The 18,579-nt window shown below is 48.3% G+C and overlaps 1 protein-coding gene across 1 annotated transcript in view; it reads left to right on the top strand.

Moving 5' to 3' along the window:
• Positions 1-18,579, top strand: part of ARHGEF37 (Rho guanine nucleotide exchange factor 37) — a 122,894-nt gene that overhangs the window by 76,053 nt on the left and 28,262 nt on the right. Inside the window, exons 11-12 of the mRNA XM_089659441.1 lie at positions 8,245-8,574; positions 12,394-12,522. Coding sequence (XP_089515567.1) covers positions 8,245-8,574; positions 12,394-12,522 — 459 coding nt within the window. The remainder of the gene's footprint in view (positions 1-8,244; positions 8,575-12,393; positions 12,523-18,579) is intronic.

Here is an 18,579-nt window from a genome sequence, read left to right as displayed (position 1 = left end):
GCAGGACCATTGTGATGGTATAGGGGCCAAGGCTGGGGGAACAGACATCTGAGTCTGATTATCCAACACTCTTTTGCAATGTTCATTTTCATCCAGAATAACAGTGGTGCAGAGAATATCAGCTTAAATTGTTGTAGCAGAGAGTGCTTTTGTAAAAACATGTAATACATATTGTCTGCGTATATTTAGTTGTCAGAATAGGGTGTGGTGACAGGGTCTCTTTTAATTTTTTTTTTTTGGTCTTGTGCCATGGAGCTTGTCCTATTTGTGAGTGCCGGTTAACATATATGCAGATTGGATGCGGTTTGAACCGCATCCAATCTGCATGACATGTGAAATAACATTGCTTCCTATGGTGCCTGTTCACATATGTCTGGTGCACTGGCAGTGCAGACTTGAAAAAGAGTCATGCTTGATTTCTGAGCAGTACGGTCCGTTCAGGTACAGATTACAAGCTATTGACTTCTTAGGGAACCGCTTCTAAACCGCATATGTCATCAGTTGTGAACAGGATAAAATCCTGACCTGAATCTGATCTAAACCTGTCCTGAACCTGATGTAAACCTGACCTAAACCGCTGAACAACAACAGTATCAATTAACTGTGAAATGTGAGCTTCAATCCACATCACACAGGTGTGAATCAGCACTAAATGTCATGTTTAAGCTGCCATTTGGGTGGGTGGTTTGCTTTTGTGTAATAACTAACTTTTTTTTTTTGCACACTTCAAACACTATGCCTACAGGTTATAGAGGGTGTAAAATTAGTATCATTCTAAATTATGAATGGCTGTACTTATCTTGTGGATCACAAGAGTGCAGCTAGTTCAGCCGACAGTGGGCTAAAGATCATCGTTGGCTGACGCCAGTCCAGGCTAGCTGGTCACTAAGCCAGAACCTGGCTCAGCCTCTCAGCGATCCACAGAGAGCCTGAGCCAGCCGCTTCCACCCCCTCCACAGCCTACAGCTGAGTGGGGGGCAGTGGTGACTAAGAGTCACCGTTCTCTGCTTAGAGCGGCAGGGAAAACTGAGCAATCAGCGGTGTTTGAACGCTCAGTTCTCAGCCTTAGAGTTGGCGGAGGACATATGCAGCATCAGAGTGATGATGCATGCACCTAGGTAAGATGATTTTGAAGGAAAAAAAAAACTCTCAAACTTCTCTTTCAAGAGCGAGAAAGAAATGCCCGTAGCGAATAGGGAAGAATGGAAATAGCGCAGGGCATACATGACTAGGCCCAGAGTGGTGTAGGGAACGGAAAGGGTTAAAATTTAGCTCCAAGGGGTGGGGAATTGATTGGGAATTACGGGATTGGCAGATGTGGAGTGTAGGAGGGGTCTGTGGCACCGTAGGGTGGGGGTTGCTGCGGAAGGGGCGTCAGTGGAGCTGGATGTGTGCAAGGACCAGAGCTTCATTTGAGCTGGGTCCTGCTATTTCCCCCCATCGGACCGGTGCAGCATGGAGGAACTTCTGGCACAGCTGCGGGTGGCGGCAGCTGACAGAGGTACGGACTGGTTGCAGGGCCGGGTCTCTGCTCTGCTGGGAGACCCGGGCTTGTCACCAGCTGCAGGGGGGCGGGTGCGCCCACATGCTCGGAGGTCTAGGCCTCCGGAGCGCTTCAGTCCGGCCCCGCCCCCTGTTGGAGCTCAGCGCCGCACTGGGAACCCCCTTCGGGACCCTCCGGCCCCGCTGGCAGGGCGCTAACTTGCCTCTGCTGGCGGAGGTGCCGGGAGGAATCCCCGGCGATGGCGGAGCTCGGCGGGCGGGGTTGCGCTGAGTGGCCTCTCCCCCCCGCCCGCACGGCAAGGAGGAAGCAGAGTGAGCTCGGCGGGCGGGGTTTCGCGGGGTAGCCCCTCCCCCCCGCCCGCACGGCGCAGAGGAGGAAGACTGAGCATGGGTGCCGGCTCCTCCGCTGACAGGCTGTCTGTCAGGGAGGGAGCTCGACGAAGGAGACGTTCAGCTGCGGCTGCCGGGCTGTCCCCTGATGCGGCTGGTGGGCCCCCTGGACAGTCGGGAGCTGGGGCTCCTGGAAGAAGGCGGAAGCAGTGCAGCGCTGGGCGGAGTGCAGCTGGGAGTGCTGCAGGACGGAGCCCAGGGACGGCGGCGGGCATGGCTGGTGCCCAGAGGCGGAGTCGCGAGCGGCACAGCCCTGCAGGACCCGTGGCTCCTGGGAACGGGAGGCCATCCGGACGTCGAGCGGTGGACGAGAGGTCGGAGGGCGAGCTGTCGGAACCCGATGCGGGGGCGACGGCTCGCCGCTCTTCATCGGTGGAGCGGGAGCACGTGGCTGATGGGACCTCTCCTGGGCAGCCTGGTGAGTTATCTGTTCCTGTGTCTGTCTACCTTTCTTCTGCGTTGCGGGATCTGCTGGGGGGCGGTCAGGCCGCACCTGTGGGGGCGGCCTCGGCGGCGTGCGTTGGCGGCGTTCCCACGTCAGGTTTAGGTGGGCGTCTCGGGGAGGTGGTTTGCGGGACTTGTTGCGGCGGCTGGAGTGGGGCGGTGTTGGGACCCCTGGGCCTGCTTCTGCGTGGCTCCCGCCGGCCGGTGGGGACGGGCTCGCGGTTCCTGGACAGGACTGCGGGGTGGTGCGGGCCCTAGGGGTCTCTTCTCCGCTTAGTTCTGGGACTGGGGTGGTTACCGCGGAGTCTGGGGTTCTGGGCTCCGCGGTTCTTTCCGCGAGTTTGGGGGAGGGTTCCGGGGTGTCCGGACCTGTCGGCGTGGCGGACTCGGCGAAGGTGTATGTGTGTTTTGAGGGCCCCTTGGGTGCGCATTTACAGTCTGCCGTGCGGGAACAAATTTGGAAAGGGGAGTATGTGGACATTTTCACGCTCTTGCCTTTGGAGCGTTTTCCGTTCGATGGGTCCCGGGTTGATGACGGTAGAAAGGAGGATGTGGAGCGGCGGCGTTTTCGGCTTATCCCCCGTACTTTTGCGAATTGGTTGCAGGCTTTTGCAATCATGGCCAGTGTTATTAGGGAGAAAGCTCCGGAGCATTGCTCGGCGTTGTTCTGTTACCTGGACGCAATTAGTGAGGCTCACAGGGTTTACGGCGGGTCTGCGTGGCTTCGGTACGATGAGCAGTTTAGGCAGCGGAGGGCTGTTTGCCTGTCTTTGCGTTGAGACCACAAGGACATTGGCCTCTGGATGCGGCTCATGGCGCCGCCGAGGGCTCCTGGTCCGTTTTTTCAGGGCGGGGCCGGTGGTTTGTTTTCCCCGGGACAATCGGCCGTCAAGCGTAGGGGTTTCTGCTGGCAGTTCCAGGAGGGCACTTGTCGTTTTGGATGGTCCTGCAGGTTTAGGCACGAGTGTTCCGGGTGCGGTGGATCCCACCCTTTCTCGCGCTGTTTCAGGTGGGGTAGAGGCCCTCCCGGAGAGCCTGCGGGTAAGAGGGACGACGCCGGTGCGGGTGGAAAGGATGGAGCCTTTCTTAAATAGATATCCTGATCGGGCTGCGGCGGTGCTGCTGGCGGCAGGTTTTTCGGAGGGTTTTCGCATCCCCTGTACTTTGACTTTGGTCCCCCCCTTAGCTCGGAATTTATGGTCGGCCTTGCAGCATACTGAAGTGGTTTCGGCTAAGTTGCGGAAGGCAGTGGGGTTGGGTCGTATGGGTGGTCCGTTTACTTGTGCTCCGTTTGGGGATCTGGTGGTTTCTCCCTTGGGGGTTGTGCCTAAGAAGGAGCCGACTGCGTTTCGGTTAATTCACCACCTGTCCTTCCCTAAGGGGGGGTCGGTGAATGACGCTATAGATCCGGAGTCGTGTTCGGTGTCTTACACGTCCTTTGATGCGGCAGTGTTCTGGGTTCGTCGGTATGGGCGCGGTGCACTCATGGCTAAGTCCGACATTGAGTCGGCGTTCCGGCTGTTGCCGGTTCATCCGGACAGTTTTCGTTTGTTGGGTTGCCGTTGGCAGGGCGCGTTTTACGTTGATGGGTGTTTGCCCATGGGGTGTTCTGTATCTTGTGCGTTGTTTGAAAAGTTCAGTTCGTTCGTGGAGTGGGTGGTTCGGGATGTTTCGGGGGTGAATTCGGTCATCCATTATTTGGATGATTTTCTTTGCGTGGGTCCGCCAGCGTCCGGGGTGTGCGCGGTTTTGCTTGCTACGTTGCAGCACGTTGCTGACCGTTTCGGGATTCCTTTGGCGGCTGACAAGACGGAGGGTCCGGCTTCGGTGATGACTTTCTTGGGCATCGTTTTGGATTCTGGCGCAATGGAGTGCCGGCTGCCGGCAGAGAAGCTGTTGGCCCTTCAGGGTGAAATTCGCGCGGTTCAGGGGAAGCGTGAACTTCAGCTGCGGCCCTTGCAGTCATTGTTGGGAAAACTTAATTTCGCTTGTTGGATCCTGCCGATGGGTCGGGTGTTCTGCCGCCGTTTGGCGGCAGCGACGGCGGGAATTGCCTCCCCTTTTCATTTAATTCGGCTGACTCGGGAGCATCGGGAGGATTTGCAGTTGTGGCACACCTTTTTGGAGTCTTTCAATGGGCGGGCGCTTTGGATGTCGCGCCCGGTTAGTAATTTTAACTTGGAACTGTTCACGGACGCGGCGGCTTCTGCGGGATACGGGGCCTTTTTCCGGGGTCGGTGGAGTGCGGCCTCGTGGCCGGCTTCCTGGCGGGAGGCAGGTTTTCTCAGTAACCTAGCGCTGTTGGAACTTTTTCCAGTGGTATTGGCGGTTGAGGTTTGGGGGGAGAATTTTCTGAATCAAAAGGTGCGTTTTCACTGCGACAATTTGGGGGTGGTTCAGGTCATCAATAGGGTCTTAGCTTCTTCCCGACCGGTGGTGGCCCTGCTTCGCCACTTAGTGTTGCGTTGCTTGCAGCTGAATGTTTTTCTCCATGCGGTACATCTCCCTGGGGTTGACAACACCTTAGCTGACGCTTTGTCTCGTTTTCGGTGGGACAAATTCCGAGAGTTGGCGCCGGCGGCGGAGCGACATGGGGTTCCTTGTCCCGACTGGCTGTGGGAGATTGCCTTGGAGTCGTTGCGGGCTGGATCCGGCGGTCGGTGAGTGAGGCGACTTGGTCCGCTTACTCTACGGTCTGGCGGGAATGGCTGGAGCTGTTGCGACTGGTCGCTATTGATCCTTGGGGGCCGGAGGTGCGTGTGGTGGTGTTGTACTTCTTGGCGCGGAGTTTGGAGCGGGGGGTGTCGGCGTCCGCGGTGGATCGCCGACTAGCGGCATTGGCGTTTTTCTTTAAGTTGCAAGGGTGTCGGGACTTTACTAAGGATTTTTGGGTTCGACAGGCTCTGCGGGGTTATCGGAGGGCTCATCGTTGTAGGGATTCTCGTCGTCCGGTGTCGTTCGCGTTGTTGGGGTCTTTGTTTGAGCATTTGCGGACTGTGTGTTCTTCGGATTTTGAGGTGGATTTATTTCGGGCTGCCTTTGCGGTGGTTTTTTTTTTTGGGGCTTTGCGGATTGGGGAGCTTGTTGGTCCGTCCACGTCGGTTCTTGGGGGGTTGTTGGTGGAGGAGGTTGTGTGCTCCGGTGATTGGGTGGAGGTTCTGGTCCGTCGGTCTAAGACGGATCAATTGGGCAGGGGTGCAAAGGTGCGTTTTTTCGCTCTTCCGGGTTCACTGGTGTGCCCTGTTCAGGCGGTTCGGGTTTTTTTGTCCCGTCGCCCTGGGGGGCGGGGGTCCTTTTTCAGGCATGTTGATGGATCCCCTTTAACGCGTTTTAAATTTGTGGCAATTTTTCGCCGGTGTTTGACGGCTGCTGGTTTAGATGCGTCTTTGTATGCTTCGCACTCGTTTCGGATCGGGGCTGCTACGGAGGCGGCCAGGTGGGGGCTGTCGGAGGATGTGGTGAAGCGCATTGGTAGGTGGGATTCCCAGAGATTTCGCCTGTACGTTCGGCCGCAATTGTTGTGGGCTTAGTGGGCGGTCCAGTGTTTTGTTTGTTTGGGTTGTGGGAGGTAGTTGCGGTTCTGTCCCTGTGCTGTATTGTTCTGGCGGTATTGTTTCTTTTCTTTCAGGTGGAGCAGTGTGCCTGGTGTGGATCCTGGGTCACTCGTATGTGTTTTGGGGGGCCAGGCGGGCTGATGTTCGGCCCAATGGCAGGCAGCTGGGGTTGGATAGACGGGAGGTTTGTGTCCGCTGGTTAGGTGTGCCGGGCATGTTGTGGAGTCGTGTCGTGCCAGAGGTGCGGCGTTTTGCGCGGCTGGATAGGCCACCGGATGTGTTGGTGATTCACGCGGGTGGCAACGATTTGGGGGGTAGGTCCATGCGGGAGCTGGTTAGAGATGTCAAGCTGGATTTTCTTCAGTTGCGGCGTGAGTTTCCAGGGATGGTGGTGGTGTGGTCTGACATGGTCGCCCACACTTCTTGGCGCTTGGCGCGGTCGGTGGGGCGGCTCAACAAGGCCAGGATTAAGGTCAACCGGGAGGTGGGGCACTTTTTTAGTCGCAATGGAGGATTGGTGGTCCGGCATGTGGAGTTGGAGGTGGATACTTGGCGGTACCTTCGCAGTGATGGAGTGCATTTGAATGCGGTGGGCACGGATTTGTGGTCCCTGGAGCTGCAGGACGGCATACTACGGGCGGTTCGTTTGTGGCGTGGCACGCATGGGTAAGGGCTTACCCAGCGTGCTGTGGCGGTTGTTGGTCTTTGGAGGCGGTTCTCATCTTGGAAGGAAAACAATGGTGTGGGACCCCATCCGTGGTATGGGGGGCCCGGTGGATATTCCCAGTTAACCAAGGTTTAACTGGAAGGTGGTGGTGCTGCACTGCGGACGGTATGGTTGTCTCCGAGCTGGTTGGTTGCGGCTGGAGGCCTAGTGTATAGGGTTGTCCGCAGGTGCATTTTGGATCGTTTGTGGGTGCCTTTGAAGACCAACAACAATTCTTTGGTTTCCGTTAAGGAACGGTTGATGTATGTTAAAATGTGAAGTTGTTAATAAAAGGCCATGTTGGCCATTTACTCCAAATGGTGTCATGTTTTTTGTAAAGTTTATTTGGTTAAGGGGGGTTTGGAGTGGTATGGATAGGCAATGGTGGAAGTAGGAGTGGACAAGCCTATCTATGGTGCATTAGTCAAGAAATGCCCGTAGCGAATAGGGAAGAATGGAAATAGCGCAGGGCATACATGACTAGGCCCAGAGTGGTGTAGGGAACGGAAAGGGTTAAAATTTAGCTCCAAGGGGTGGGGAATTGATTGGAAATTACGGGATTGGCAGATGTGGAGTGTAGGAGGGGTCTGTGGCACCGTAGGGTGGGGGTTGCTGCGGAAGGGGCGTCAGTGGAGCTGGATGTGTGCAAGGACCAGAGCTTCCCTCCCGCCCTCCCTGTTAGGTTGGGTATAGGGTCTTATCCGGGGGCAGGTGTGCAAGAAAAAGAAAAACAAAGAAAAAAACCCAAAAAATGTGACACTGGTTGGTGAGGTGGGTTTTTCTGTTGGTTCGTGGGCGGTTGTTGGTCTTTGGAGGCGGTTCTCATCTTGGAAGGAAAACAATGGTGTGGGACCCCATCCGTGGTATGGGGGGCCCGGTGGATATTCCCAGTTAACCAAGGTTTAACTGGAAGGTGGTGGTGCTGCACTGCGGACGGTATGGTTGTCTCCGAGCTGGTTGGTTGCGGCTGGAGGCCTAGTGTATAGGGTTGTCCGCAGGTGCATTTTGGATCGTTTGTGGGTGCCTTTGAAGACCAACAACAATTCTTTGGTTTCCGTTAAGGAACGGTTGATGTATGTTAAAATGTGAAGTTGTTAATAAAAGGCCATGTTGGCCATTTACTCCAAATGGTGTCATGTTTTTTGTAAAGTTTATTTGGTTAAGTGGGTTTGGAGTGGTATGGATAGGCAATGGTGGAAGTAGGAGTGGACAAGCCTATCTATGGTGCATTAGTCATGATTGCACCAAGCAACCAAAGGAGAGTGCTCCCTCTACTGGCAAATATATTTAAATATATATAATTCTGGTTTTAGTATAGTAACAAAAATCTGAAAGCAAAAACTTTGTAAAATATTGTGAATGTGTCATTGAAACATGCACTCAGAGAAAAGACACTATTCTTTTACTTAACTTGGATATATATTAAAATATGTTGTATTAAGTAGTGGTTTCGGGTAATTACACTGCAGAAGCATGTGGCTTAATGCTGGTTTAATAGTGCGGTAATGACTAAGCCAATGGAGACAATAACCTTTTGTGGGGAACGGGGCTTTGATTCAAGTTACTATCGCTGGGCTGTTATCGGCATCAGCAACAAGAGAAAACATATAGATAAATGAGATTATTAAATTTTTTTTCTGATTGCAGAAGAGAAGGGTGCAGTTACTGGTCCTTCAGCCTATAAGTAACCTTTCAGAATGCTTAAAGGGACCAAAGAATCTGATCAGGAAAAGAGCAGACAAACTTTTGGACTATGAAAACCTGGAGGAGAAATATAGTGAGACTGGTAAAATGACATGGGAAGAGGAGGATATTATGAACAACTATAAGAGCATCCATTCCATGCTCATGTCTGAATTGCCGCAGTGTATCTCCCTGTCCTGGCAGTGGCTTAAAAGCATCTTGCTTACCTTCATGGCCTTGCAGAAAGATTTGTTCGAGCAAGGACAGCATGTAGCAGAAACTCAAGCTTCACAGGTAAGTACCTTCTAAGCTGCTGGGTTCACTGATCATCATAAATAAAGAAAACCTAATCATTTATATCATAATGAATTTACTTATTGAGTTAGGCATGAAAAAAGAATTCCAGGTATGGATATGTTATACATACTTACAAGGGTCCAACTCAGACCAATGTACAGTGGATATAGATATAGATTTTATTGCTTAGCGGCCTGAAATGAAGACAGACACTTTTGTTTTATCCAGCTGTATTTACAACATCCAAGTGAAAGATATAACACCAACATGTTGGAAAAAAAAACAGAACTACTGAGTTGGAAAAAGAATCACCCCCTAGTGTCAATATTTTGTTGAACCACCTTTTGCTTTAATTACAGCCTTTAGTCTGTTGGGGTATGTCTTTACTAACTTTGCACATCTAGACTTTGCAATATTTGCCAACTCTTCTTTGCAGAACTTCTCAAGTTCGGTTAAATTTTATAGTGACCATTTGTGGACTGCAGTCTTCAAGTCATTGCACAGATTTTCATTAAATATGAGGTTGGCCATTAATTAGTTCCCACCACCCCACTGAGTGCAACCCACCTGGTAGTGTACTTACCTTCAGCCCAGATCAAGTGATTTTCACTTTTCAGTCCAGCCTGCACTGCATTTGAAAGAAAACCTACGCTGACTCTTCTCTGTGCAAGAGCACCATGGCCCTATTCAATCCTGTGGGATGACTCTGCCCATTGGCAGCCTCCAGCACTTCCAAAGAAATGAATGGGGCTGCTGTGCTCATGTGCAACGTGATAGCGTACCTAAACCCAAAAGCAAAAAAGTATTATTTTGCAGTTTACCAATCCTTAAAGTGGAACTAAAGTGAACATTTAAAAAACTGAGAGCAGGCAGACATTTTTTCTTAGAAGAGATATGCTCTGTCACTTTTGCGATAAAATAAAATGATCTTACTGTTTGCTGTCCTCTGTAGAATGTACACTATATTGCATATGCACAGCTCCATTTATAATCTCAGTGTGGTGTCTTGATGCTGGGAAGAATTAACTTCTGTACAAGTGCTGGAGTTACATCATCCCACATCGGCCAATCAAGACAGCCAAAGATCCAGCACATGGAGAAGATGCTGGCTCTGGGGAGGGACCTTGCGAACATTGGATCATTAGAGAGATGTGCAGAGTTTTGTACAACCTTAAAGGTGGTAGCTTCTCCTTCTTCCCATTAGGGTCACATGACAGGGAGAGACAGGAAGAAGTCCAGTCTGCCATCACTCCCCCCTCAGTGGTGCCACTCTGAGACTGAGGTGCATTTTTAGTCTCAGCTCCTGCTCTCTTCTGCCTACAATAGGCTGCTATTGGAAAGAGGAGAGAGCAGAATCCTCCTTCCAGCAGCTATTGGGCTCCTGCTCCTTATTACAGAAGTGACCCTGCAGACACTCCTGTCAGTGAGTCGCAGAAGAAGAAGAAGCGCAGGAGAAGCTCCCAGCATGCCCCCCAGGGGTGTTGCTAGGATTGAAAAAGATCTTGGTCACTCCAAGGAGAGCTGTAATGCAATGTGCTGTGCATGCCTCAGAGAATGATAGTTGTGGTCAAACTGTTAATCGTGGGAGGGGCTTAAGAGGCTTGGTTAAACAAAATCCAAGTTTCCTTATACCTTATAAACTATACTTTGATTGCTGTGCCCCATGTAAGAGTCTCAAAAAACACATCAGGGATGTTGAATTCATATCACCCAATGCCCGGGACATGTAGTTCCGGGTGCCAGGCAGGTAGTTTTTTTTAATCCTTAGCCCTGCTGTGGGTGAGCAGCAGTTGTCCCCTATGTGATCAAAAAAAAAAAAGTGAAAAAAAAGGTTTTTTTTAAATTGTAAAAAATTTAAGTTACAGCCAAGCACATAACATCCCCTCCAAAAACCAAATTGAGGCCCCCTCCACCCCCACATATACGCACGTACAAACATGAAAGCACACGCTGGGGTGCCTACACATGAAAACATTGATTTAGATACATGTTACATATCGGCGCACACGCCAGAATGAGAGCAAATAATTATATTCTCTAGGGTCTCTGATTTCAGAAAATATATAATGTTTGGGGGTTTTGTGCAATCTTCAGGCCTAAAATTATTTTTTTAAACGTGTACAAAAAAACGCAAAAACAGCTCTGGCAGCGAAAGGGATAAAGGATAAGCCTGACACTCCCCTTTCCTGACGAGCAGCCAATCGGTGCTCATTACACTGCTCCCTGCTAGTTCCTGAGTGCGGTGCTGGAGACGGGCAGGGAGAGGAGGAGGAGATAAATGTTTAATATTTTGAACATTGCACTGTTTAAGTTGCCATAAACCCCCTTTGTTTTTAAAAGCCCCAGACATTCCTAAAAGTATCTCAGATTTAAATACAGTTTTGGTTCAAATTTCTTTATTTTTTATGTAGAAAAGTAGATTGTCATGAGGGACAAGTAAATTGGAACCCCCAATGTAGTCAATTCCCAAAATTTCAACAGCCCTGCACCTATACATCTCAGCACAATAATTAAAAGAAAAAAAAACTCTTCCATTACATAGGCTTTTGTGCACACTGAAAATAGTCAGAGATCTAACACTTTGTCTTAGCCTACCTTAGAGAAGCAACCAGCAACTGTTGAGACAATGAACACTTTGGTGAGACGTATGTAAAGTCCATTATGGTGCAGAAGTTGCTGGGGTCTTTCAAGGAACATGCAAGGGTAAGGGGTGTAAAATACATGGAGTGCAAGGGTCAGGAGTACACAATGCAAGTTCTACAAGCTATGTTTAGGAGTACATAACAGGGGTCATATGGCAGAGGTCAATATATAATACACAGAATGCGGGGAACAAGAGTGTGTAATATACAGTAGAAGTCAGGAATGTGAAACAAAAAGAGAATAGGAGTCAGGAGTTTGGTAAAACTCTTCACTAATTTGCCACTTACTTAGTAACTCCAGCACCTTGAGCTATTATTGGGTTTTGCACCAAATGTTTTATCACTGAAGATTCAAGGCACCATACTTTTTTACTTTTTGCATTCTTCTATCTAGTTGCTGTCAAGGCAACATCAAACTGACATCTTAATAAGATAAATGGCTAGCACTGATCCATCAAAGATGTGAGATTATTTTAGGATGCTACCATCTGTCATGCTCTTAAGAACATCACATACGTAAAAATATTTGACAACTCATTTTGTACCAAGAGCAATACTTCTGCTATACATTGTATTATTCATAAAACAAAATAGACATTGATTGTCACATGAAAGGAGAGAGAGGAGCACACACCCCATAGTGTAGCATGAATAAGAAGGTTTAATGGACTAAATAAAATCATTGGCTACACTCACAAAAAAACTGTGGGGTATAGTCTGGTCAAGTGGCTTGGAGGATAAGTTCTGAGTCAAAGTATGAATTATGCCAGATCCCGGCTTGGGTACCAGCTGGGGAAAGTGTGGGCTTACATTTAAATGGCACAAATGGATGGAGCCGCTGCAAGTTCTGGAGTCTTAGAGCCAAAAACCTCCTGCTGTCACCACTGTGTACCCTAATATGCAAGGACGCATTTCAAAGCAATCCTGCATCTTTTTCATTACACTCACACAATCCTTTTTAGGCTCTGACAATTGTCCAGTTAGTGGAGAGCCCTCTTGGGCTCATTACAGCTATTTAAACTACAGGTGACATTTTCCGGGTGGTGGGCACAGTATGTTAGAGGTTTTCCTGTGTCACTATCCACATTGATTGTCACATTATTTTCACTCTAACATTCAAGAAAACTTTAGTGAATCACTACATAAAGCTGCATTTATTTACATGTGTTTATAGATGCAATGTAGCATGGCCGCAGAGGCAAACTTCAAGAGATGGGTAGATGATGGAATCAGCCAAATGGTTTCTCAGCTCAGTGAATTCATCCAAAAATTTGAGGAGGAATCATTACCACCACCAACACAGGTAAACATTTTATTTTTTTTTTTTATTAGCTACAAATCAGAATATGGTAAGACGCAGTAAGTTCAGACATTTATTACCATTGTATATAGTTCCTTCTGTTAATGTGATGTTCATTGACACATCTTTAGACCTTAGGCTCCATGTACAGGGGTCGTTTGGAAAACTCTTCTGAATGATGGAAACTGACTGCTAGAAAACGTAGGTTAAAAAATGTCTGTTTAGCCGCGTATGCATACCGCGTTTATGAGCGTTTATGAGCGTTTGCGTTTAGAAGCGTTTTTTAAACATAACCTCAGGAGACCTTCCCAAATGCCCAGAATGCACTGAAAAACAGTAAAAATTAACTATTTCAGACATTTTGAGAGAAATAGAGCAGAAGCAGAGAGAGCAGTATGTGTTGAGATGACCTGTCTTTTCTGGTTGTATTCACTATGGATTCCATCATGAGCATAATGCGGCGCGTTCTACCAATTCTTCCTTCATACAAAACCTGGAACTGACTGAGCTGGTGTACCGGGTCCATTTGAATACATGGAAAACACTTCATGCATTTCTGATGATGAAAAAAGGTTCTGGACAGCATCTGAATATGGAACAGTTAAAAAACGCTTCTAAACACAAACGCTTATAAACGCAGTTAGCCGCGTTTACAAGCATTTGGCGTTTAAAACGCTGATAAACTCTACTGAACGCAAATTTGGTGCGTTCAAAAAAACGACTGTAAACTCAACTGCCTGTAAACGACTGTAAACGACATAGTGTACATAGACACATAGGAAAACATTAGGGAGAGTTCAGGGGCTGCTGAAAAAAATGCAAAAAAGCTCCTGAACATGAGTTTATCAGCTGCAGTGTACATGGAGCCTTAGCTGTTTAGCACACATATACACTAATTCCATGACCTTCCATGTAGTAGTGTCATACTCCACGCCTTTTGTACCGTGAAGGTGATTACTTCTCAAGAGAATAGACAGTAGAGCTCTGAGTGGATATAATAATCACACTAATCATAATCAGACTATCAATGGTGTTTTATTCATGATGAGCTTTGAAAACAAGGCTTACCTAAGTAAGAGCAGTCTACAAAAAGATTTTTAACTCTATTTATTAAGAATTTCAAAAACTACATGACATCTCTTTCTCCCCCTCCCTCTCCCCCCCTTCTCTCCCTCTCTTCCTCCCTCCCTCTCTCTCTCCCCCTCTCTCCTCCATTTCTGACAGATAATGCACCACTTTGCCCAGAAAATTGTTGCAATTATAAATGTTTAAGCGTTGTCATGTTTATTTCTTTTGTTTGTATTGTTATGACACAAAAAGGTGGAGGAACAAAAAACTAAATCTGACACATTCCACGCAAATCCCCAAAAAGTAACTGGACAAAATTATTGGCACCTTCTCAAAATTATAAGAAATAATTGCATTCCAAGTTTGTGATGCTCCTGTGATTTGTAATAAAACTCACCTGTATCAAGCTCCTGTAACAGATGTTAAAGTGTTACTAAACCCACAACAGTAAAATCAGTCTGTATATGCAGTAAAGCATGCTTGTTATACTCACTGTGGAATCTAAGGGGTTATTCCATCACATTGTGTAAAAAGGCTGTTTTATTCTGTCTTCTCTGATCCTCCCCTTCTTCTACTGTCCCCATCCATCTGCTGATAGAACAGAGCCTTGGTAGCAAGCTGCACATGCTCAGTTTGTTGTATATTACTAGAAAGTTTTTTTTTCTTGGTAGAGTGCATGTGATCAGCACAGAATCAGCGCTGTCCAGACTGAGGGTCAGGGGTCCTGCAGTCTTATAGGACAATCAGGGATGAATGAAATCTCCTACAAGCTTTAACTAGTGCTCTGCAGGACACTGATAAAAGTCACAAGACTGCTCTAACTGCTGATGAGAAAAGGTTTTTAGCAGTTTATATTTACTAAAATAATTGCATTTTCATGTTCTGTGTACTGTGGGAGACCAGATATAGTGAATGCAGGGGTTTAGTAACACCTTAATGTTCCTGTGTCCACTGTGTACAACATTGTCAAGAAATGTACAGCCTATGGCACTGTAGCTAATCTCCCTGGCCATGGACAAAAGAGAAAAACTTGATCAAAGATTGTAATGAAGGATTGTTGCATAGTGGCTAAAGAACCTCTATTAACTTCCAGACAAATTCAAGCTGACCCTTTAGGCACACACGACAACTGTGTCAGCTCGCACTATGCGTTGCCATCTGAATGAAAAGGGACGTTATGGTAGGAGACCCAGGAGGACCCCACTGCTGCCAAAACTTACCCAAGAAAGCCAAAATCCTTTTGGGAGAATGTGCTGTGGACAAATTGGTTTTTGGTAAAACCCATCATTTTAATATTTTCAGAAAAAGCAATGAGGCCTTTAAAGAAAGGAAAGGAATACAGTCTCTGCAGTCAAACATGGTGGTGATTCACTGATGTTTTGGGGTTGCTTTGCAGCTTTAGGCACTGGATGTCTTGACCGTGTGCATGGCATTATGAAATCTGAAGACTACCAAAGAATTCTGGGGTGCAATGTAGGACCTGGTGTCAGAAAGTTGGGTCTCCGTCAGAGGTCATGTGTCTTACAGCAGGACAATGACCCAAAGCACACATCAGAAAGCACCCAGAAATGGTTTAAGACCAAGAACTGGAGAGTACTGAAGTGGCCGGCAATGAATCCCTTAGAGCACCTGTGGAGAGATCTCAAAATAGTAGTTGGGAAAAGGAGAGGTGCAAGAAACTTGATGGTTATAGAAAGCGATTGATTTTGATTAATTTTTCCAAGGAGTGTGCTACCAAATATTAAATTGAGGGTGCCATTAATTTTGTCCAGCCAATTTTTGCGATTTTTGCATGGAATATACCAGATTTGGCTTTTTGTTAATCCACTTTTTTGTGTCATAACAATGCAAACAAAAGAAATAAATATGAGAATGCCAAAACAATTTTCTGGGCGAAGTGGTTCATAATTATCTGACAGAAATGCAGGGGTGGAAATATTTTAGACCATGACTGTATATATACTATACATACACTATATTGCCAAAAGTATTGGGACACCCCTCCAAATCATTGGATTCACATGTTCCAATCACCTCCATGGCCACAGGTGTACAAAATAAAGTACCTAGGCATGCAGACTACTTCTATAAACATTTGTGAAAGAATGGGTCACTGTCAGGAGCTCAGTGAATTCAAGCATGGTACCGTGATAGGTTGCCACCTGTGCAATAAGTCCATCCATGAAATTTCCTTGCTACAAAATATTCCATGGTCAAGTGTTAGTGGAAGCAACTGGGAACAACAGCAACTCAGCCACAAAGTGGTAGGCCATGTAAAATGATAGAGCGGGGTCAGCGCATGCTGAAATGCACAGTGCGCAGAAGTCAGCAACTGTCTGCAGAGTCAATAGCTAAAGACCTCCAAACATTGTGTAGCCTTCAGATTAGCACTACAACAGTGCATAGAGAGCTTCATGGAATTTGTTTCTATGACCGAGCAGCTGCATCCAAGCCTTATATCACCAAGTGACACAAAGCGTTAGATGCAGTGGTGTAAAGCAATCCGCCACTGGACTGTAGAGCAGTGGAGATGTGTTCTCTGGAGTGACGAATATTGCTTCTCTGTCTGGCAATCTGATGGACATGTCTGGGTTTGGCGGTTGCAAGGAGAAAAGTACTTGCCTGACTGCATTGTGCCAAATGTAAAGTTTGGTGGAGGGGGGATTATGGTGTGGGGTTGTTTTTTAGGGGCTGGGCTTGGACCCTTAGCTCCAGTGAAGGGAACTCTTAAGGCATCAGCATACCAATTTCATGCTCCCAACTTTGTGGGAACAGTTTGGGGCTGACCCCTTCCTTTTCCAACATAACTGCGCACCAGTTCACAAGGCAAGGTCCATAAGGACATGGATGAGCGAGTTTGGGGTGGAGGAACTTAACTGGCCTGCACAGAGTCCTGACCTCAACCAGATAGACACCTTTGCTATGAACTGGAGCCGAGACTGCGAGCCAGGTCTTCTCATTCGACATCCATGCCTGTCCTCACAAATGCGCTTCTGGAAGAATGATCAAACAATTTTTACTTGCCTGACTGCATTGTGCCAAGTGGAAAGTTTGGTGGAGGGCGGTTTATGGTTTGGGGTTATTCTTCAGGGGTTGGGCTTGGACCCTTAGTTCCAGTGAGGAGAACTCTTAAGGCGTCAGCATACCAAGACATTTTGAACAATTTCATGCTCCCAACTTTGTGGGAACAGTTTGGGGATGGCCCCTTCCTGTTCCAACATGACTCCGCACCAGTGTACAAAGCAAGGTCCATAAAGACATGAATGAGCGAGTTTGGGGTTGGAGGAGCTTGATTGATGTCAGTGTGGTGGAGGGGAGAATAGTGCCCCATCATTGGGGTCAGGGGGGGGGGGAAATAGTGTCCCATCGTTGGTGTCAGTGGGGGGAGGAATAGTGCCCCATCATTGGTGTCAGTGGGAGGAATAGTGCCCCATCATTGATGTCAGTGTGGTGGAGGGGAGAATAGTGCCCCATCATTGGGGTCAGGGGGGGGGAAAATAGTGCCCCATCGTTGGTGTCAGTGGGGGGAGGAATAGTGCCCCATCGTTGGTGTCAGTGGGGGGAGGAATAGTGCCCCATCGTTGGTGTCAGTGGGGGGAGGAATACTGCCCCATCATTGGTGTCAGTGGGGGGAGGAATAGTGCCCCATCGTTGGTGTCAGTGGGGGGAGGAATAGTGCCCCATCGTTGGTGTCAGTTGGGGGAGGAATAGTGCCCCATCGTTGGTGTCAGTGGGGGGAGGAATAGTGCCCCATCGTTGGTGTCAGTGGGGGGAGGAATAGTGCCCCATCGTTGGTGTCAGTGGGGGGAGGAATAGTGCCCCATCGTTGGTATTAGTGACACAAATGATGGGGCACTATTCCTCCCACTGACACCAATGATACTTACTTTGCTGACCCCTGCTCCAGCCTGGGCTCGCTCTCTCACTTACCTGTCAGCTGTCTTCCTTCTCTGGCCGCTCTCCTCTTCACTCACTCCGGCAGCTCCCTCGGTCTTCTTTGATGTACGCGCGCTGCCGCTTGGCTCCTCCTCTCCAAGCTCCACCTCCTCGCCGGTGATTGGCCGCCTGTGTGCCTCTCCTGAGCTACAGTTCCGGTGGCCAATCAGCGGCGAGGAGGCGGAGCTGCTGAGCGATCCCAGAGGTGTGGCCAGGTGACAGGAGCAGCGTATCATCCCGCCCACACATCGCCGGAGACAGCAGCGGTGTCTCGGTTCCTAAGACCATCGGAAATATGTGTTTTCCGATGGTCTTAGGCGACCCCTGGGAAATGGTCGTTCGACCCCCAAAGGGGTCACGACCCCCAGGTTGAGAACCGCTGCTGTAAAGGGTGGGCCAACTCATTAAAGTTCATGTGTGTGAAAAGGCAGGCGTCCCAATACGTTTGGCAATATAGTGTGTGCATTATATATATCTATCTATCTATCACCTTTTACACAAAAATAATAAATGCACATTTTTTTGCAGGGATGTATGAACAAGCAGATATTCTGACAGGAAGCTTCAATGAACTACCACGGCACTCCACAGTGCCGCGGTAGTTTATTGAAAACTACAAGCCGGCAGCCTCTAAGGCCGGGACTTGCAGTTCATTCATTCACAGAAGTCCCTGAATGAATGATGCAACTGTGTGAGCCGACAGGTCTGCACCCGTGCTGTTTTCAAACTTGATAGTACAGGGAGACTTCTGTCAGAGGCAAGGGGGGGCAGGCGGCTGCTGCGACTATGGTAACATGTTACATGTTCCACCCATTTTTAGGGTGGAACATGTAATAACATGTTCTCAAAGGTGAACTTATCCTTTAAACACACGTAACTCAGTAAAGGTTCTGTTGACCTGGATATATATTGCCCAATATAACTTCTGTCATGATGCACACAGATGTCACTGTAGATCACCTGGTGTGAAACAGCGTATCTCAAATAGTAAACAGATTGTTTAGATAGCAACTTTGATTTGACCTAAGAGTACAGAATGTAATTTTAATATGTTTC

Source organism: Staurois parvus, unplaced genomic scaffold (genome assembly GCF_062004578.1).
Source record: "Staurois parvus isolate SC_StPar_1 unplaced genomic scaffold, SC_StPar_1.0 ptg001158l, whole genome shotgun sequence".
Taxonomy (NCBI): domain Eukaryota; kingdom Metazoa; phylum Chordata; class Amphibia; order Anura; family Ranidae; genus Staurois; species Staurois parvus.
This window is presented reverse-complemented; position numbering and strand designations above follow the sequence as displayed.